General features: G+C 37.4%; 1 protein-coding gene across 6 annotated transcripts in view; it reads left to right on the top strand.

The window, feature by feature from the left end:
• Positions 1-22,505, top strand: part of DENND1B (DENN domain containing 1B) — a 171,236-nt gene that overhangs the window by 66,951 nt on the left and 81,780 nt on the right. For 4 of the 6 annotated variants that reach the window (XM_052800688.1, XM_052800686.1, XM_052800682.1 and 1 more), the window contains 4 exons: positions 7,272-7,391; positions 16,584-16,653; positions 18,566-18,646; positions 21,399-21,458. In XM_052800688.1, coding sequence (XP_052656648.1) covers positions 7,272-7,391; positions 16,584-16,653; positions 18,566-18,646; positions 21,399-21,458 — 331 coding nt within the window. The remainder of the gene's footprint in view (positions 1-7,271; positions 7,392-16,583; positions 16,654-18,565; positions 18,647-21,398; positions 21,459-22,505) is intronic. The other 2 variants (XM_052800687.1, XM_052800685.1) reach the window with 1 other exon arrangement.

Raw genomic sequence — 22,505 nt, 5'->3', positions numbered from 1 at the left:
GTGCTACCGTGATCGTAGACAGAGATCCAGATTTAGTTCTCACTATTTGATGCTGCTTACATCATCTCACCAGACATACTTACTTTTCTGTTATGCAGATGCTATAAATAACTGTACACTACTTGTTCTAATTATCAAAAGTACATACCGTGAATGGTGATTAAAAATCTTGAGGTAACTCCCATTAAATTTAAACTGAAAATCAAGTCAGAAAAGGCACAATGGTGTAATGTTTGACCATGACTTAAACTTTGAGTTTTATATATATTTTTTTGTTGAAAGCAAGCACATAATTTCATTACTGCCAGTTATGGCTTACATTTTATTTTGAAGGGGTTAGGAAATGAATTGCGTCATAGAAGTTCTTGAGCGTTTGCTCAAGAACCTGTGTCTTTTTTTGTGAATTAATTATTTTAGGCTTAATAAATGGCACAGTTGTATAACATTCTAACAGCTTGTAGATATTTATGAATAAGTTTCCTTTTCTCTGCTACAGAATTCCGTTCTCTGTTTCTTTTCATACGGAATAGGAGCGTTTAACATTTGAGAACGTAGAGATTTTAATTTCCTTTTAGTGTTTGCTAAACTAATTTTAATACATCAGAAAAAGCACTTTGTCTTCTCTCTTGTTCCTTGAATCCTTTATGCAAATTCTGCATGGTTTTCTGCACTTTTCCTTCTCCATCAGTCTTCTGTATTTTCACTTTCAACTCAAAACTCAGGTGTAACTTTGCAGAGAGCCTACACCTCAATCTTTTACATCCATCAGTTATTCAGCTGGATGATGACTAGTGAGCATGCAACTTTTCCTCTTGTTCCTATTGGACCTATTTCAAATTCAGTCCTAAGTTGCACTATGTCACAGCTTGACCCCTCAATTTTATCTGTGCTTTGAATCTTTCTTATTTGTCTCCGCCATAAATACTTCCCCTCGCTCCTTCCATTCGTCTGTCTTTTCCCTTTCAGGATGCATATCTTTGGCTGAACATGTAGCACACGTGCCTTTTTAGCTAAGAGAGTTTGGAAACTGCCTGTAGGATCAGCATGGAGACAATTCACCTCATTGATTTCCCCTGCAGCGCTCACCCGATTGCAGGGAAGTGTTATGTTTTGGAGTGTAAGAAGTGGTGCTGATGCTGTAGAAGATTTCTCATTAGCAGTAGAATATTGCTGAAGTATGGGATTACTGTGCATATTATTTAACTCATAATCTGCTAGGGTCAATAATTAATGATGGTAGGAATGACATCATTTTCACTCTCCTGTTCCTGGTTAATGCTCTTTCTATTGGTATTTCTGATAAAAGTCTGTGTGCAGAAACACGGCTATGATCAAGACAAGTGCAAAACAATGGCTGTAGAGATCTTGCGAAAGGCAATTATAAGATACCTTACACAAAAATTTTTGCCTTTAAAGTAAATAGTTGAGAATGACAAGTAAGTATTTGAGAATGTATTTCAAGCTGTACAGGTGAAGACAAATAAACTATAGCATTTCCTGTACACTTCAGTCATTCCAGTCAGTTTGCAAGATAGGTTGTGAACATAAAAATGCAGCCACAGTTTTATGCAACTGACTTATTTCCATCCTTTATCTGATTGTATTATGGTATGTGTGTGCATAATATCAAACATAAGTGTAAGAGGGAAGTCTTTGTAAGGACAGGTTGCAGCGTGCAATGTGCACCATGCAAGAGTGTAACTTGGTTTCGAAAGTGGGTTACTAGGCTTCCATGTGTGTGCAGAAGTGGACCCGACTGAGAGGAACCCTGGGCACACCAAGGGAGCCACTGTGTGCTCCGATAGACCCTTGGCCAGGTACGATGGCCAGGGCCCCTGGACAGAGCAGGCGTCTGTTGCGGCTTAAATACACCCAGTGAGACTCTTTGCTAACTAGTTGTGGTTTCTTTTAATGCTTCTGTTGTTTTGAAAACATAACCCCAATTATAAGCTAACTTTGCTTTTTATTTGTGGGAATTTTCTTACTTGGTGGTACATTTTCATGTCTTCTGCAGTTTTCTTCCTGTTCCTTTTCTTTCTGATGTGTAAGGGGTTGGGGTTTCTGGGAAGCAGAGCTCAAGTTGGTGAGGGGCCTTGAGCACAAGTCTTATGAGGAGTGGCTGAGGGATCTGGGGTTGTTCAGTCTAGAAAAGAGGAGGCTGAGGGGAGACCTTATTGCTCTCTACAACTACCTGAAAGGGGGTTGTAGTGAGGTGGGTGTTGGTCTCTTCTGTCAGGTGGCTGGAGATAGGACAAGAGGAAATGGCCTCAAGTTGAGGCAAGGGAGATTTAGGTTAGATATTAGGAAAAATTTTTTTACTGAGAGGGTTGTCAAACATTGGAATGGGCTGCCCAGGGAAGTGGTTGAGTCACCATCCCTGGAGGTATTCAAAAAGCGAGTGGACAGGGTACTCCAGGGCATGGTTTAGGGGGCATGGTTAATGGTTGGACTCGATGATCTTGAAGGTCTTTTCCAACCAAAATGATTCTATTCTATGATTCTATGATTCTAAGTCAGATAACTCAGTTGGACCAGAGGAGCCTTCCACACAGGGAGCCTGAGCTGTGGAGTCATGGATCATGGAGTAGGCTTGGCAGTGGAGAAGGTAGTCCCTGAAGCTTAGATGTGGGGATAGCAGTTAGTTGAAGGAGACAGCCCAGCCTAGGATTACTGCCTCCTCAGTCTCTCCATCAGCTTGTACCACTACCTTAACATCTGGTTTTCAAATTGCTGCTTGAAATGGTTTCTAATCTATTCTCTGATCTGGGGAGAATTAGGGCGAATGACTGGTGGGGTTTGCTTTTCAGCGTCAGGTTGGGAGATAAAATACATTTGAAATTTTCAGGTTTCGGTAGCAGCTGCCAAAGCTTTAATCAGAACTGTGTACTTTAGTGACATTGGGCAAGTGTACATGACACCTTATAATTAATGATACCGGTAACTTTGTTATCTTTTAAGAGTAAGTCATCCCAATCTGTATTCCCATGCATAAAGTCTTTCATTTTTTGAAACTCACTGAAAAAATGAACTTTCTGAAAAATCTCTCTGAAATTCAAAACCCTTTAAAAATTCCTAAAATTTGAAGAAAAAATAATTTCAAACATCTTCTGTGTCCTAAACAGATTAATTTGGAAGAAGAGCAATTCTTACTGAGAGCAAGGGATAAACTTAATGATTAGACATGCTGTTTTTCATTCTAAGAAGAGATTTAATTCCTGCCTTAATCAGCTCTCTCAAGGCGGCCTTAAAACGAGGTCTGAACAATGGCTATAGTGTAAACAAAAATCTTTAAAATGACTCTTTACCTACTCCATGGGTACCAAAGAGCCTTTTCTGCATTGTCTAGGTATATGCTTAGAAAATTTTAAAAACTACTTTTATTCCTATAGTGAACTGTAACAACCTTGAAAGAGCCCATTGTAGTCTGCAGGTATAATAACTATTTACACACATTCTTCGCTATTAGTGATTTATTATTGTTAAACTAAGATTAAAAGTAAGCATGCAAGGCAAGAGTTGAAAGTAAGTCAAAAGCAAGGCAGAGGAATGAGTGAGGAGAAGGTCAGCGATGGTTGGGAACGATTTGTGCCTGCTCTCCCCATGCAAGTGAGTAGATCATGCTCTCTTCAAATAGCTGACTAGACCAGCATTTTGCAGGAAGTTTTTGAAGCTCGGCCAGTTGATCCTGTGCTCCGATAGAAAGTCTAGATGACGGTTTGTGTAAGGAATTCTGGTATGTAATAATTGTGTTTTACTTGTGTTAATTTTTACGTTAAGGAAAACTTGAGAGGCATCATTGCTGTGGTTCAGTAGCGGTGCCAGGAGCTGCTACCTGCCTCTGAAGGTGAGACTTGACTTCCAGAGAACCTGAATGTGCCACAGTGAAACAGGGAGGCACGAGTCCCAAGTCACACAGCCAAAATTTGTCCAGATTATGGTACATGCAATATATATGTTAAAACTGTAGTGCTAGCACTATTTGAATGTTTTATGTGTCTGGTTTCTACACTGTGGTTATCTATTAATATACAGAAATCCCCAATCATAATTTATTTGTTTCTGTAAGGCTTACACATAGTCAGCTTTAATTCTGCTGAAGACGAGTAAAAAAACAGGCATCCTTGCTGCCCCCAGATCTTAAGTGGAGTTCTCAAATTAGAAACCTGGAATTAATTCAGTATTTTAAACTCTGATCAGAAAATGTGGTCCAGATGGATGGTCACTGGCTTCTGTTAGCTGTTCCTTTGAAGCAAATGGGACCAAATGCAAACTTTTGGGTTCTTTGTGGAGATTCAGTTTTAGCCCTGGAAGCAGTTTTCAAGCTGGGCCACTTTTGGCCACTGACTGCCAAAACATGGAGTTGTCTCTCTTAAAGAAGCAAAGGGAAGATGTTGAGTTGGAGGTGGTGACATGATGTTGGAATTGGCTCCCTGAAACCAGAACACTCCTGCTGAACTGTCATAACTTGGCCAGGCTATTTTTAATAGAGAATATCAGAATTTAAATCTCATTTTTAAAGTGATCTTGTGTAGTGACATTTTTAGGTATGCTTTAATTGCAATACCAGTTATTTTGCCATGTCATCTTCAGGTTTTGGGAAGGGAGGAGGCAAATAACTGAAAGCAAAAGATCCTTACCGATGTGAGTTTTTTGGGCTAAGGAATTATTTTTAAGCAGTAATGGAGTAGTCATTTGCCTGACATACATGTACACAGTACATTAAAAGCAACGCCTGCATGGATGGGCATCTATTAACAATTACTTTTTGTGATTTATCAGTGATCTCTTTGGATTAAGAGACCCCAGCCTAACCATGGCAGGTGTTTTGCAGTGTAAGAAAAAGCCAGTCATGGCTGCAGAAAGCTCCAAGCCTAATGGTGGGACGCAGCACAGCAGAGACGGGGTGGGAGCAGGAGGCAGCCAAGGTTGCTGCATGGTGCATTACCAGTGCTACCGACTGACCAGCTACTGCTGAATTACTGTGTAAGCCCCCGGCTACACTGTGTGCAGGGATACTGAAACCACACTGCAGGTTTCAGTGGTGATCTGCTCTCAGGAAGAGAGGAAAATGCAAAGATGTGAGATAGAAAATTGCATAATTGGCAGGGGAGTAATAACGCATTGTTATTGATGGCTCTCTATTGTATCAGGAGTAATATACAGGCAGCATGCTAGCTACGCAGAACCTGAAAAATGAAGGACTGAGTGAAAGCCATTGAGCATTTACTGTTTAAAGAGCATACTAGGTTGTTCCAGTCTATTGAAGACAAATGAGGAAAATGCTTGTTTTAATGATTTAATTACCTAACTAAAAAAAGTCAATTAATTATCATGGGTTTCCAGTGATTTTATTGGACTAAATGTATCTTGTAACATCGTATATGCTCAGTGCAGGCTCTTGTTTCAGCCTAGTCACTGTATGTTCACGAGGGACTAGACCAAACTGAAATGAGTGGGAGACTGTACAGTCTGGTTAGTGGTATCACTTAACTAATCTTTAAGCTTTTGTCATGCACGTGTTAAGCAGTATAATGTGCATGTGTCCCATGTAACTTCTCTTGCCTGTTGATCATCTGCTACTTTCTTCTTTCCTAGGGCAAAATTTTTATGTTCTATTTTGGTGGAAATTTAAAAAAAAAAACCACAACAAAAAACCCCAACCCATATTGCAGAGGATAAATTAAAAAAATATTTTGTGCTCTTAGAGTGGAAGACTGAGATCTGTGATGGTTCTCAGCTTCTCTGGGAATTCATTTTCAGCTTGGCATCTAAGATTGAACCACACATGACACATGCTAATCACAGCCCTTACTAGCAGGTGCTTAGGCATTCTGCTGTAGAAGATCACGTAAGAATGGGAAAAGAATGGCAGACAATAGAATTACAGGCAAAACTGCTGCATTTTACGTTTTCAAATCTCCATGCACTCCCCATCATAACTTTGTTTTCATTTGGTTTTAATTAAATCTTTAAAGGTTACTTCCAACCCAAACCATTCTATGATTCATTCAATGCCAACACATTACCTCTCCTGGCTGAAAATACCAACTCTACCTAAAGCCGATTTTCTTTGGGAGATTTTGAAAAAGTGCAATATGTATTTCTGTGAGTAAACTTCAGATACAGTTTCTTGGTGTTCTAAAGTGCTAATGTTCAATGCATTTTGCAATTTCTGTGAAGATCACCGAAGTTTGGCCACACTGAAAAGCAGGTCCATCCCATGATCTCAGTGATCCTCTCTCTGAAGCTGACAAATTGCACAAGAGAGAAAGGCTCCTGGCTTGAGAGCATAAAGGAGATAAGAGACACATCATGGCAGTGAAGATGCCATTTCTTCTTAAAAAGAAATTGGGAAAAGGTTCATACTGTCAAGCAGAAAGTGGGGGGTCAGGCATGGAGGTTGGGACAGGGACCTGGAGATGAGTACAAGGCATCAGAGGTGACACTGGAGGGGAGGTAGAAACTGTGAACACTGCTGAGGGAACACTGGCTGAGCAGAGTGTGGGGATGAGAGGAGTTGGAACATCAGGCAGGGAAATTCTGTGTAAACTTACTCTGTCTCAAGAGGGTACATGTTTTGATACAGTCTTGAAGATACTGTTACTTAATATTTTAGCTCTCATGCTGTTAGTTGTGATTATTTTCTGGCTTTTGCATTTCCAGAACCAAACAAGTTTGCACTGGCAAATGAACTTAGCAACAAGTTCTTTGTTGGGCAATGTGTAGTGCAAAAAACGGAGGAAGATGTGTGTGGGTGCGTGGGAAGGCTATGGGTTTAACCAATGAAGCTATTCTGAAGGGAAGAAAAACCCCCAAAAAGCTAGTTTTCTAATGGCTGTCTTAATCCAGGCCTGTATTATGACATTTAATAAATTATTTTTTAGAATTTTAAACCTTCATTTTGGTTACCATTTTCCACTGTTGAGGTGTGCTCAAAGCCAACAAGCTATGGCAGGCTTGTACTGGCTCTGCTTAGGCTTTACTTAGGAAGGGACCTTATGAAATGCCCCATCCATTCAGACTACGGGCCAGATGCTGTGGAGCACGTGAGCTGGAGCATGGGGCTGGAGCGGCAGCTGGAGGCATGGCTGAAGGAAGGACCCGGGCTCTTCTGTGCCGAAGGGAAGGAGTGGGGTGCAAGAGGCAGCCTGGATAGTGGGAAGGGAGAGAAGGATAGTAAGGCTTGAGCGTGAAAATGCTTGAGACCAATGACTTAAATGCTCATGTTTTATGTGATTTAGTGGTTTTATATTCTGTATCTAATTTTTCAGGGTGTCCCAAAACCAAGTAGGACAGCATTTTACCTTCGTGCTCACCGACATTGAAAGTAAGCAAAGGTTTGGATTTTGCCGTTTGACGTCAGGAGGCAAGGTCTGCCTCTGTATTCTAAGGTAAGTCAGTATAAGAAAAATTGAGACAAGGAGTGAATATAAGAAAAAAAGCAAGAAAAAATTGTCTCTTGCAAATTCTCTGCTAATGTGTTTTACTTCTCTACCAGGATATCATTTCTCTACAACAGTGTTACCATTGATTTCACCTGAAAAGTAGTCCCAAGCCCCATGTGATGGTATTCTTGCGTGAGGCTAAATAATTCTATTTAAATCACATGAAATCTCTGCTTAAAAGCAGAGAACAATACACTGCAGCTTTAGAGGCTTTGAGTGTTATATGGATATTTTTACTTTCTAACAAGATCATTGACAGGTATCCAGTCAGTTTAACAATATAGTGCACTATTCTGCATTCCTCTCCTTAGAAATATGATTTTTGGGCATCTCTTCCATGTTCTTTGGCCAGACTATATCTAATACAGAAATGCTAGAGCCAGGTAATTTTCAATAAAGAGCATGTTTCTTTGTTGCAGAAGAGATATTGATGATGGAGAAATTGACCCCAGTGAAATACTTTGTTTCTCCACTTTTTCTTTCTTCTCCTATAAGATAATTGTTTTGGTAATGAAAAAACAATTGTTTAGCTGTTTTAAACCCCTTTTGATTAAATTAATTAAAAGGCAGAGTGCTTTAATTAAAAGGCAAATTTGCAACTTCACTTAAGAGCCTAGCAGCATGTAATGCCCATAGAGGAAATGGGAACATCAGTTCAGCAGCGCATGAGAAGAGCAAGATTGAAATATAATTGCCTTCAAAGTGAGAATCCCCAAACACAAGGTGAAAGAGGAGCCGTGTGCTGCCAAAGAGCCACACCCATTGGCAGCAGAGGGGCAACTTGGAGAATTTTGGAGAGTAAGCTAGGAAGCTTATGGAGAAAAGCAGATTATTGGGTATTTGGACAACATGGAAATCAGGCAGTCATGGAAGGTGTCACTAGGATAGACCACATGAGTTAGGGAGGCAAACCCAACATCAACTTGTAAAAGAATATCAGTAAAAGAACATGCGGAGGGGAAAAAACGACCAGACAATGCAGAAAGTTGTAGAGTAGTGCTTAAAATTATTGGAAATAGCACATTAAGACTTTTGTGAGCTTTTAAACAGATTCCAAACTAATGTTGAGAGCCAATACACTCGATGTTTTTGGGCAAGTAATTTAGAAATAAGTATTTTCTACAAATATTGCAAAAAAAAAATTACTACCATATAATGAAAACAGCAAAAGGAAAAGATTTTATTCTGGAAATGAATTGACTTTCTGTGATCCTGACAATACTTCTGTAATAATACTTCAGAAAGATTTAATTCTTAGGATTTTGGAGTGTATAATACTTAGTCCTTTTCTCTGTGATACCTTTTGTTGATATATCTTGTTAAGGCCCAGAGTGAGAATGTATGTGTATGCTTTTAGCTCTTTTCTCCGAGTTAACCTTTTCTTCCCTCATCAAGCTAGAAACAGAATTTTTTACTTGTACTCCTAACATTGTCTGGCTGGCTTCTAATGCTATAATAACAAACGTTTAATCCATTACACACACTCAAGTACGCAGATTTAAATACTGTATGTAGTGCTGCAAAGCAAAGGACTCAAATTCTCAGCTGGTGTAAGCTTGGGTATTTCTTTTAACATTTCCCCACAGATACACATCAGCTCAAGATTAGTCAACCAAGTTTGTTACTTAGTAGAAGTAACTAGGAAAATGAAAAGTGGCAAGCTATAATTTTTCACCGAACTGTAATCAAAGCATTGCTTTTATTGTGACAATTTCAAATTTACAATGCATAGCTGAGTGTATAACAGCACTAGCTTCACAGCATTGTACTTCTACCTTGGTAGTCCGTTTCTCTCCAATTTGTGTGTTTGTTGTGTTTAGCTCAGAAAGAAAGCATGCATCAGTATTTCCATCCGATGCATTTTAGTATCCAGTCTGGTTTCTGCTCTGAATCCAAGATTCATTAGAAGTGACCAAGTGGAAGATGACTCACTAGCAGATTTCTTTTGGCATTTTATCTGGCTTTCCCTTGTACATGCTCGTTGATGTTAAATTAACCAAAATCAAAGAAATCTTAACAAATGAGTGCTGTCTTTTTATATAAAGACTGTGTATGCATGTTCACACTTGCTCTTGTCCACCAAAATAGCATAAATTTATATTCACTGTGCATATATACACGTAATGACTCTGTATGAACAATTCAAACTACTTGTCTGTCACAGATATGTACACAATAGTCATAGACTTTTATATAAACACACAAATGCAGGCGTACATAAATACCATGTCTAACTAGAGATCTGTATATATGCACGTAGATGTATATCGCCTCAAACAAGAGGAATATATTAAGATTGCTGACTAGAGCTTTAACAAAGACAACTAGAGATACCCAAATACAGAAAAATTAACTAAATGAAATGGTCATAAATAGCTAAAAACTAAGTAAGAATCTCTGAAAAGAAGAGCAGGAACAATCCAAAGTGATGAGAAAGGAACACTATAGAAATTTGGGTAGGCTGATGGGTGGGGAACAGGACACAATTTTTCTCTTGTGAATGTCTTTTGTAGATGGTACCAGGCCGTGTGTTAACCTATGCCAGGGCAGCTAAAGAGATAGGATTTGAACTGCTGAACAGGATTCTTAACCAAAAACTGAACAAAAGGCTGCTTGTCCTCAGGTTTTACACCAACAACCTAAAGCTGCTTCTAAGGTTAAAGTCTTGCAGTTTATGGGACTTCTCTCTATAATTCATTCTTCATCTGAAACAGTAATTAAAGGAAATCATCTCTGAATTTGCAGCCACATGGTCCTGCTTTAAACTGGATAGTTTGAAACAGAAAATATACTTGTATATATAAAATTCTTGATACGTTTTATGGATTTTTTTACATTTTATATACACATGTATGAATTGTGTAAACAAAATTTTCTCCCGAATCAGAATGTTTTGTTCAAGTTCTCTGTATGTTTATACAGCGAAATAAAAATCCCCCAAGGTAGCTATCTCAGGCATTTTTATTTGAAGAACTTAATTGTGATACAGTATTGTCTGAAATGATCCTGCAGAGCTTGACTGCAGTTGCCAAATTCAAAGTGCCAATAAGTGCAAAGCCATAGTAAGATGAGAAAATGTGTCTTGGATTATTCTCCAGAAGTTTTGTGTGATTCCTTTGCAAGTTTTGTTTTGTTTTGTTTTGTTTTTTAAACTGCACGGCTACTTTGTGAAGGTCTCAGTGTGAATCCTGCTGCGTCACCTCCTCCCTCTCCACAAGCTGTTGAGCTAATGCAGCCCCGTAAAAACAAGGGGTACCACAATAGGAATATTGTAATATACCTTGTTGTGCTCATATACTATACTGGATCTTTTCTTTTAGTTTTACTTTTTATATTTTAATTCAAGAAACAGTTTTGCCAGTTGAGATTTGAAGTGACACAGTAGAAACATCAATGTTCACTTTTGAATAATAGAAGGAGACTTAATTCTTCCGGGTATTGTTTCTAAATATCACTGCTGTTTGCAGTAGGAATAATACTTTCTGGGTTTACATGAAATTGTTTTTGAATTACAGGAATGGTTTTAGTACAAAGCGCAAATAATTTGACTGAAATTTGTTTTGTTAAAAATCTTGAAACTGTTGATGGACTCTGAGGTTGACCTTATGTATCCATAAGGTCACACAGAGGAACGCAAAATACATCATTAAAATGCTCAGTCTTAGATTTCATTAATTTTATGACTGTAAAATTGTCACCTATGTTTCCAAATGAAATGCTCTAATAAGGAAGACAGGTTTATGTGGTAAGCCTTTGTAGTTCTTCAGTTCAGACCATGCTTGAAGCTTTCTCGCTCTTCCTTTAGGCAAATCCCTTAGAAGCAGAATGTTTCAATTTTACACATTTTGTGTCAATTTTCCAGACAGAAAAGTAGCCCCTAGACATTAGACATTTAGCTACGGAAAGGCAGTTTCCTTAGTTTTATTTGATTACTGGAAGTTAGATTCCTGCTGATAGTTCAGGACTGTTAGTGGTTACCTGACTATTTGACAGAAAACATTTCCTCTCCTTTATTTAACCTTTGACTCATGAATGTAAAAGTTTTATCAGAGCTATAGTAGAAGCACCAGTGAGGTGGAAGTCTACTTATGGCAACAAGGGTTACGCGTGACTTTGAATAAAAGTCTGAGCTCCTTCCTTGTGGCTCATTTGGATTAAAAGAAAATGCTAAGTATGTTTTTAATTAACCATGAAATATCTTGGGCTCTTGCTTTCGTGACAGGTACTGGCTGTACTTTTAAATAGAGACCACTGTATTCTCAACCAGGGAATACATATCAAAACAATATTTCCTATGTTTTGATGCTTTTCATTATTATGGGAGAAATGTTTTGTGGCAACTTTACAGAAATGGTTGTATGCTTGTCTCTTATGTTTGTTTCTCAAACAGTTACTGATTGTAAGGTGAGGGATGCAGACTGTGTACAATTAAAGAAAAATAAACAAGAAACCAATAATGGTTTCATAGTTTAAGAACCTAAATTATTTGTATTTGAAGATTAGGCTTCTAATTACATTAAAATTGAAACTTAAAGCCCTGTTTTATCTACTGGGAAGGGGCTTCATTGATAACCTTCTGACATTTTCATAAGACAGCTAATTAATTGTGAAATGGACTGCTCATAAATAATTTTATGAATACAAATATGATGGTAAGGTCTTGCTAGTAATGGAATTTAATTTTGATTTTATCTGTTGTTAAGGTACATATTAGTGTGACAGTTTTGAATTAGGGGTAATATATTACAGGTCTTGTCTGTTAAATTCAGCCATTTCAATGCTATTTTTTGCAGACAGTGCATTTCTGTACTGACTTGAAAAAAATTGTTACCCAACCTAACAGATGTTGATGGACATTTGTGTGCTGGATGACTTTTCTGTACATAGACTAGTTCTGTGCTAAACAAAGATTAAATAATTTTGCAAGATTTGCTAATAGGACAAGCTAAGAAGATTCTTTTACCTGTAGTGCTTCTGGTTTTCAGCTCTCACACACGCAAGTGCCATACAAGCCAACAAGGCTAAGCGTCGGGTCACTTGGGTCACAGCAACCCCATGCAGCGCTACAGGCTTGGGGAAGAGTGGCTGGAAAGCTGCCCGGCAGAGAAAGACCTGGGGGTGCTGGTTGACAGCCGGCTGAATATGAGCCAGCAGTGTGCCCAGGTGGCCAAGAAGGCCAACGGCATCCTGGCCTGTATCAGAAATAGTGTGGCCAGCAGGAGTAGGGAGGTGGTTGTTCCCCTGTACTCGGCACTGGTGAGGCCGCACCTCGAGTACTGTGTTCAGTTTTGGGCCCCTCACTACAGGAAAGACATTGAGGTGCTGGAGCGTGTTCAGAGAAGGGCAACCAAGTTGGTGAGGGGCCTGGAGCACAAGTCTTATGAGGAGAAGCTGAGGGAATTGGAGCTGTTTAGTCCGGAGAAAAGGAGGCTGAGGGGAGACCTTATCACTCTCTACAACTACCTGAAAGGAGGTTGTAGTGAAGTGGGTGCTGGTCTCTTCTGTCAGGTGGCTGGAGATAGGACGAGAGGAAATGGCCTCAAGTTGCGTCAGGGGAGGTTTAGATTGGACATTAGCAAATATTTCTTCACCGAAAGGGTTGTCAAAGCAGTGGAACAGGCTGCCCAGGGAAGTGGTGGAGTCACCATCCCTGAAGGTATTTAAAAGACCTATAGATGTGGCACTTAAGGACATGGTTTAGTGGTGGACTTGGCAGTGCTAGGTTAATGGTTGGACCCAATGATCTTAAAGGTCTTTTCCAACCTACATGATTCTATGATTCTTATACAGTGCTTTATCCAATACGATGTACTGGATAAAGATGTAAAGCCTGTATCACGGGCATGTTCATCTCAGAATAAATCTGTTTGCTAGAGTAGTCCAAATAAATTAATAGGAATATTATCACATGTGCTTTCAAAATCAGCCTGTGATATAAGAGGACAAAAATGTTGCTTGACAGCCTTAAGGTTGTCACAAAATAAAAAGAGCTTATACTTGCTCTTTGAATTGAGAATCTAAAATGCCACCTGATAGCTGTCATTATTATGAACAAACACAACCTGTGTTTATGTTTACTTTTGAATGCAGAGATGCATTCTATATGCACACACACAAATGTACTCTTGCTTATGAAAACAACAAATGTAACAATTCTTTATTACACTGAATTAATAAAGGTTAGCAAATACATAAAAGAAAAATATAAAGGGAACTTTTTTTTGCTTTTCAGTAGATCTTTGTAATATTCCGTTGCAGTAAGAACAGTATAATTAAAAATACTGACAAAAACTTTTGCAATTAAACCATGCTTCTGAAGAACTGAAGATTATGTGGAAAAGAAACAGAGGACAGGTCTTGGTGGCCTTTGGTTTCATGCCATATAATGTAATGGAGTACTTGTTTTGATTTCCTTAATTTTTCAGGCTTAAGAGGCATGTTGAAATTATATTAACCTCATGTCTGTGGTTATAAGGCTTAAAGCAATTCTTTTTCCAGTCTTTTGGCTCAGAAAGGCAACTGGCATTTTAAACTGTGTTCAAGTAGTCTGTTTTTACAATGTTTTTCTTTGTGGTTTTGTTACATGAAGACATGGAGGTGTATCATCAACCTGATTTTGCTAAGGGAAGAAATTCTTGTACGAGTACTCTGGTCAGCAAGCCTTGCCGTATGAAAGAAAAACCTTCCTTGACTTTCTGCTAGGGTTCATTAATTTCAAATAATGAATTTGACCTTTTTATGCATAGACTTAAAAATTGCATTTAATTTTTCTTTTCACAGCAAGAGGAGAATTGAGATTATAAATACAAGAAAGAAATATGGTTAATATTTTATTGAAGTAGGAGCATTTATTTTTATAGAATGCTGTTCATAAATGTTCATTATGAAAAACGAATGATCACATAAGATTTTAGAGTATTCTACAGCAAAACATGCTGGGTTGATGTACACTACTAATGCAGAAGTGATAGCAAAAGACTGCAAAGCTTTTAGGTAATCTAACCCATTTGTGTGTCCACTGTTATAAAAATACTTGGAGATTTATACCTACCTTGTACCTTGACTTGGTCAAAACGCTAGAACATTGTTCCCGTCCCTGCTGTAATTCTAGGCTGGTAAAACTGTTCAATAGCTCTGACATTTGCAGGTACTCTGAACACTGTGGTGAACAATTTTGTTTGCCTATCTACGCTGTGTTTCAGCAACATGTAAAACCAGGTTAACGTGATTTCAGAAGAGAATAGAACAGGAGTCCTAGGTGGAAAAAACTCAAAGATCAGATGGTTTAGGTGCTGTTATGATAGGTGTTTTACAAGGGTGTGCAGCGTTAATGCCTGCAAGCAGTGAGTTGCCTTATACAGGTGCAATGAAGTAAATTTTATGATTATATAAGAATATATTGAAAAGCAAATGCAATAATGTCACACCTTAACTACTGTCAACAATACTAAGCATTAAAAATGTTTGTGAGCATTAAGAGGTTGATGTAGTTTTGATTAATAGCCAGTACAGTGTATGGTAAAGTGAGATGAAGACATTAATACAGTGGCTCTAAAAGAAATCATTGCCTCAGTGTCTCTTTGGCTCAGCAAAAGTAAATTCATGGGGGTTTTTTGTGTTTTGTTTTTTTTTTTTTTTTTAAAAACCACCAGTTAAGCATTTATAAGGATAAAAAAGTAAGATTGCTAGAAAATGCATAACTATAACTATGTTCAGATTTCTGCTGTTCTCTTTCTTTGCCCTAAGAGTTGGGATCTGTTTCTAAAGCCTTGCCAGCTGCCTACTGAGAACAGAGGTGTTACAAAGAAAACATAACCCTTCACTGGACTCACTGCACCAAAGTAGACTTGGCTTCTCTACTAGCCAGGGTTTCCCCTAACAGGTTTCCTTTTCCTAACAGGGAAGACATTTAGGTTCTGCAGACTGGGCTTTTTCAGTTGCAGTTAGCATGTTTCCTGAAATATATAACTTTGAAATTTTAAGGTCTGTCCACAGCACGCACTAAAGCTTTTAAGAAATGCATTGAAAGTATGTCCGTGGATTTACACTGCATTGAATAACAAAGTGTGTAGTATTGTTACATATGGGTATGAAATGTAATAAAAACATTTCCTTCCCAGCCCTCCTTCTAATCTCAAACAACTAATATTAACCATACTATTGCCATTTTAGTCATGTTCTTTGTGATAAAATTCTCACAGACGTCAGAAGGTGTGTAATTTGTAAATAAGGAGTAATTTGTACTGGTACAATTTAGTTTACCAGACTTACTACATCTGTATCATAGGCTTAAATAGTGATTATGGAAAGTTCTGTAGCGTGCGGTCCCTGATGATGTCACTGTTAAAGGTAACTGTTCTGTAAATAGATGACAAAATCATGTAACTGATGCCACTATGTTTGAGTTTCTTTTCTCATGCTCCTCAGTTATGTCTTATTTATCTTGGATTCTGTTTAACTCAGACTATTGCATACATATGGGCTGCAGAATTGTGTTCAGTCTATTAAGTATTCTTGTATTAATGTGCTGTGTGTTTACAATATTGGTGAATGCTCTCTTATTTTTAGAAGTTAATTCAGAAGTTAATTAATCAGTTAATTTAAAAGTGACTTTGTAGGGAGACCAATATTCTTACATATAATGTGACACCTATACTACTGCATAGCATTGCACCATTTGTCAAATAAGGGGTACCTGGTCTGCCCAGGCAAAATTGTTTTTCATTCTCTATGGAGGCAGCAGTTCTGGCAGTCCACCAGGTACAACAGGACATAGAATTTCAAAATTGCAGATAACAACTACTGAAAGCCCTAACAATTAAAGATAATGGAAATGTGATTTGGCAATTTTTAAAATGTTTTTTTGGTGCCTTTAAAATAATGAGAAGTGAAAGTATTATGAGCTAATCCATGCTTAATGGAACTTCAAGCAGGTGTCCAGCATAAAGGAATGTAGCTTTGCTACTATTTATCAGTGATGTACCATTAAATTTGGGGGGAAAACTTCTATATGCATCTTATTTATATGTAGAAATATTATACAAATGTGCAAGTGAGATTAATCGTAGTAGTATTTTATAAGCACTGGAAAAAAATACATTGCTATTTTATTAAAATGTTTTTCCCCTCCTGTTTTAGTTACCTACCATGGTTTGAGGTATACTACAAGCTCCTAAATACCCTGGCAGATTATTTGGCTAAAGAACAGGTAATTTTAGATATTCTATTTCTTTGTGTAAAATATTTTCCTTTAAATAATAGTCACCATTTGAAGTGCTGTAAAGTGATTCTGTACCGTTTAAAATTTTAGTAGAATTTAGGAGCAAGTTTTTACATTCATCATATTGAAATTCAGAGAATCTGAACATACAGCTGCTGCCACTGTTACTTGAATCCTGCATTAATCTTAAAATGCTGCTGAGAATATACCTTTATAAAGTGTCAGCCTTAGCATAAACAAGTCCTGGGTGAAGTGTGAGCAAAGTGTCACATCACTGGAGATCTGTATGATGTATTGATTGTAAACTGTAGATCTCTGGAACTATCTGATTATCAGTTACAAACACTTTTTTTCAGAAGTGCATAAAATATGATGTACTGTTTCACCCTTCATATTAACTAAAAACTACCTCTCGTAATTCTGTCATCTCAACTAGCAAGACAAAATTACTTACAGCATTTGGTGAAGAATCATGATAGTTTAGTTTGCATATTCATGAGCAATTAAACGTATTCCGGGATTACGCAGGAAAGGAAATACTGGCATCTGTCTTTACTGAGAACATTAAAGCTATACCTTTCTGCTTTAACTATATTAGTGTACTAGATTGTAATTAAAAAAAAAAAAAAAGCATCAGTAATCAGCCATATGCTGTAGACTGGAAAAACTGACATTTCAAGAATATATGAACTATAGAGTAAGCAATTATTGTGCATTATAGTAAATGGACTATAGACAATGGTGATATTTTATGTAAAAAGAAAATTCAGTAGGAAAGTTTAGTGTTAGCTGTGTTTAAATAAAGTGTGGAATATGTTTAAGTCTTACAAGTGGTATAATGAGACCCTGGTTTTGGCCCCAATTTCACTGTAGTAATAAAAATTGTTACTAAGGTGGTATTTGACAGAAGGGGTAGGGATTGTCTTCTCCTTTGTTTCTTGATCAGGTGTTCTGGCATTGCACCTATTACTGCAACCAATTTAAGTTGCTGGGTTGTAAGTTTGTTGTCCTATATGCTGAGAAAACTGTTTTGATGGGTCAGAAAGTTTTAGCAGTGTACAGGAGTATTTTGTTGTATTGCCTAGTGCCATATCTGTTGCTGAGGAAGCTGTTAGAGGACATTGCTCCCTCCTGGCCCAGGCACTGTGTGTCTAACCAAGAGCTAGACCCAAAGTCTTGTTTACTAGTATGAGATTCAGTAACATCATCATTCTTGCAGGGAGAGGCGGAAGCTTCCTGCAAACTCAAACAATGTGTTTAAAAGCTGGCCCTGGCTTGTCACTGATATTTTTGGTTTTACTTTGACAACAAAAAGAATTTAATCTCCATGAACAAAACCCCTAAACTGAATGAAAATCCTAAACCAAACAAAAACTCCATCTGCAGCTCTTTCCCAAGTAAATGTCTCTTTTAGAGATCAAGGTGGGGGATCCTAGTTAAATCTGGTAGCTGCATGTACTTTTTAGCAAACCTTATTAACTGTTTTATGTGCTCTGATTAATCATTTTAAAAGTATAAAATATAGCTATGTAGCTGCATATTTAGTAAAACTTTGAATAGACAAATATCATAGCTAACAGTTTTAGGAAGATGATGTCCAAGATGCACAGACGAGCTAGATGTGTTAACACTATTTTCAGTTGCAAATGTGATTCATTCAAGGAGTATATGGGGAAATACGTAAGAGATTGACTTAACTTGCAGATGCAATCATTTGCTGAGATACAAAGTTGGCCTGAATTTTATACTTAGTATTTAAATACTTCACTGTGAATTGCAATTGTCTTTCTCATTAAATACATATATATATCTTTGTCAATATATAGTTTGATGTGTAGTAAATGGCAATTAGTCAGTTTTTATGCAATAATTAACTACCTTTAAAAAATATTCCCTATAGGAAAATGACTCAAACGATTTGTTAAAATCATTGTATAGCCATCCTGTGCCAAAGGCGAATGCTTTAGTCAGTTTAAGTGTGGTAAGTATTCTCTGTTTAACTCCTATTACTGACTATAAAGAAGTAGCTAAGGTTGAAATAAAAAAAAAATCTCTTTGTAAAGAGTAAACTTATGTTGCTTCCCATCATTAACTGGCTTGGACACCCCCTTTTTTATTTCTCTCTGTGCAGAGTAGTTTGTCTCATGTTGTTGTCTTAAAGTCATAGTCATAAAGAAGCAGAAATTTGATTTTTGCTCTGTGGATGAGAAAGTAAACTGCAGGGGATCTGGCAGTGCTAGAACTACTTTTTTGTGTTTCCAGCTGTTTCATGTAGATAATTTTGGTTTCTCCTCCTGTGAATCGGGAGACACTAACTCTGTTTTATTGCCTCTTATGTCTGACTAGGTAGACTTGCAGGATTGGACAAAAATCTGTGTAAGCTGGCTTCTTTCCCATCTTCCTTCCCCTTCTTCCTAGTTTTGCTTGATCATGCAAAAGTGCTGTAGGAAAGATAGAAGTGTACTGCGTTACATGAAACTTTCAGCACATCTAGGTGAAAGAACATGTCTATGCCTGCCTTGCTTTTGTGCTCTGACTTTTTGTGATGTGGGACTGGACATTTATAGTATGGCAAGGTGGTGTTGCCGCAGAAACATCAGAAAGTGAGCCTGTCACTGTTACAGTTCCTGAAGTTTTTAACAGAAATAACATATGGACACATGTTTAAATACATTTGTAGAGCCTGCATGAAATGTAAAGCCACTACAGAGCCTCTGCTGTCTCCGAGACATTGTTGATGCTCACAGCATCCGTACAATTACTGCATGCATAAGTAACTGTGTGCAAATAACTGTTTCTTGATTGAACTATCATAATTTGCAGGGCACAGGAAGAAGTGATTTTGTAAAGGCTTCCCCTACGCACATACTGAAGGACCATTAGATTATTTATCTTGACCTTATTTTTGTCATTTCCTGTTACTTTTAACTCATTTGTTTTAGAATTGAGCCCAATACTTCGAGTAAAGTAAGCACAGACTCTAGAAAAGCATGTGTCCCTATTATGAAGGCATACAGAAATGGAGAGTCTACCACTTCTGTGCCAGTAGTTACTCACCCTTGCTGCTTAACATAATGCTACTTTTATTTTATTTTAATTTGTCATATTTCAGATTCCTTGTTATGCTTTTTTCTCTAGGCTATAGAGGCCTAATACTTTTCCCCCTTGAACAGTGCTAATCCACTGTATTTGGAAGTCCCTCCAGTCTTGTGTGTTGTTTTTCACCAGAATAACGTACTGGTTTTTGAGGCTGCAGTCGGAATTGTTTCTGTTCCTAAGTTTTTTCTTTCTGTTGTCAGTGTGACATTTTCAAGTTATTTTTCAGTTCATAGTACCTTTGCCAAGAATACTTCTGTATATCAAATAATATTTTGCTATCATTAATTACAGTATTATAATCAATTCTAATTTGGCAACCCTAAACCACTTTATAATGTCCTTTAAAAATCCTGCTGTGTTTCAGAGGGACAGAGAGAAGTTGTGAAGATATTTTGCCTTGCATTTCTTGCAGTGTAACTGCCTTTTGCTATCGGTGTTGCAGTTTATCTTGCATAGAACTTGCCTACCTCAAAACGAATGTTGTGATGAACCTGGAAATGGATGTTGTGGTGAATACATCTGGCAATACTGGGATGACAGATTGCTTGCAATAAAGTTGATGCTTGCTAGTTTTATTTCAATATTATCTGACTTCTGATTTTTTTTTTCTTTTAATCAATTGTCTCTTGTTCCCAGTGGCTTGTTACATCAAAGAGTTTTGTAATCTTTTTTTAGCTGACCAGTGATTATCTAAACACAGGCCTTCTGCCAAATGCTTGGCAGCAGGTACAGTCGAGCAAATATTACGGGTTCAGACGGGGCAGAGCAGGAAGGAATAGGTTAGCCTGAAATCAGAATGCTTGTTGGATCTACAAGTATCTCTGGTTTTGTAATGCTCAGCACTGTAGGGAGCAGGGAAATGTTTATAGCCACTTACAAGTCTAACTTTGTGTGCCTAGTCTTTTATATTGATGTTCCTTTCTTGCTCCTTGTATATTATAAATAAGCTAGACTGGAACTGTCTAGTAATAGACTTAAAAAGAAGTTACAGCTGGAAAAATAGTAGTAGAAATGACATCATAAGGTGGCTTTTCATTGTGCCAGGATGAGTCTAGTTCAAATTTCATGATGCAGAATTAAAAAGATCCCTCTGCCCATTTACTCAGGTATGCTGCAGAGTAAGGCTCATAGACATTGAAGTGGGGTTTAGATAGCAGGCCACAATGGTACTTAGGATTGCATGTATATAATCATGCATAAATTATGCCCAGTATCTGGATACCTGGTGTTTCCTGGTAATCCTTGGTCAGGAGGATGCCAAAATGCCTTGGTCCAGTTAGGGACCAAGTTCGACTCTCACCTATTGGTCCCAGTAACAAATATTCTGCAGCTGAGATTTATGAGGGGTGATCATTCATTCTATGAAACCTGAGCTTAAATATAATTCGGGTCACTTTTTACTTTACCCATAGAGGGCTAACAAAAGTGATTTTTTTTTTTTTCCTTCTCCCCTCCCTCCCCCTTAGTTTTTGTTGGAAAAGCTAGCTAAGTTAAGTCTGAATTCAAATTGGGGAGGAATACAAAGAGTAAAACAATTTCAGCCAATATTTTAAACATGGAATATTACAAGCATTAGAGTCGGCTTTGGAAAACTAAAAAGTCAATTGTTCAATCTTTCTCTCATCTTGTATAAGAACCAAGGGGTGATTTTTGCAAGTGAGCAAGTTTTGAAAAAACAGCCTTGTCTTGTATCGGTGAGTTTAAAAGGCACTGACAATCTAAAGCCTATTGTAATTAAAGAAATAATTACTTGCTATAGGATATCTCTTGATTTCAGACTTATTTATACCTGTCCTTTGGGAAATTCTGCTGCTGTCCTTAGCCTAAAAGCGCAGTCTAATATTAATGTACCTATTCTGTTTAAATCAATCTAACTTCAGAGCTATGTGTGTGTGCATCATAATCCTTTCATAAAAACCGCAACCAAAATCAAACCCTTAAATTGATGAACAAAATTTGCATTTTCTAGTGTCCTTTTTAGAGAAAACTTTATACAGGACAGTAACTATTAATTTAGTATCTCTTCCAAGGTTGTACATCTTCCTAAGGGAGTTCACAAAGATGTGCAAGGACTCCATACCACATTATTTTTGCTGCTTTATGACTCTTAATGACTGCAGTAATGGGCCTTTGCTTCTCATAGTTCTGACTTCCTTTTCTGTTTAATGAGTGAAATATTATTACTTTGTTAATTATAAATAATTACTTCTCTAAGTTACTAACTTCATTACTCAGAAGTCTTTTGATAAATATTCTGTGACCTTATTACATATAGGAAATAATTTTCTGTTCTCACTGTACTTCTGAAGAATGTAGGCATTCCATTAATCTGAATATTTTCCTGTTCTTGACTGGAGAAAAAAATCTTAGCTTTTTTTTTTTTTTTTTTTTTGCATCGCTGATGCAAAACAATAACCTGGGATATTTATTGTGCAAGTGCTACGATGTTTATGGGATGCCTTTTTTAAGCCAATTTTTTTTTCTTAAATTTTTAACTATTGCCAAATGACCTAATTTGTGGGGAAAATTTTCTATTAAATGTATCAAGCTGGTTTAATAAGTGTCCTACACTGAGTTAATAGTATTAATACGTTTTTTGTTTTGCTTGAACACAAGACACATTTAATATCTTATAGGCTTCCTTTATGTTTTGGTATATATTTTTCAAGTTTGACTTGAAAACAAACCGTGTCTTTGTGTTGTTAATTATAATTTTAAGGTACACTGTAAACCCCCCAAAA

The sequence above is a fragment of the Harpia harpyja genome, chromosome 11 (assembly GCF_026419915.1).
Source record: "Harpia harpyja isolate bHarHar1 chromosome 11, bHarHar1 primary haplotype, whole genome shotgun sequence".
Classification (NCBI taxonomy): Eukaryota; Metazoa; Chordata; class Aves; order Accipitriformes; family Accipitridae; genus Harpia; species Harpia harpyja.
Note: the sequence above shows the minus strand (reverse complement) of the source record. Positions and strands in the feature narration are given on the sequence as shown.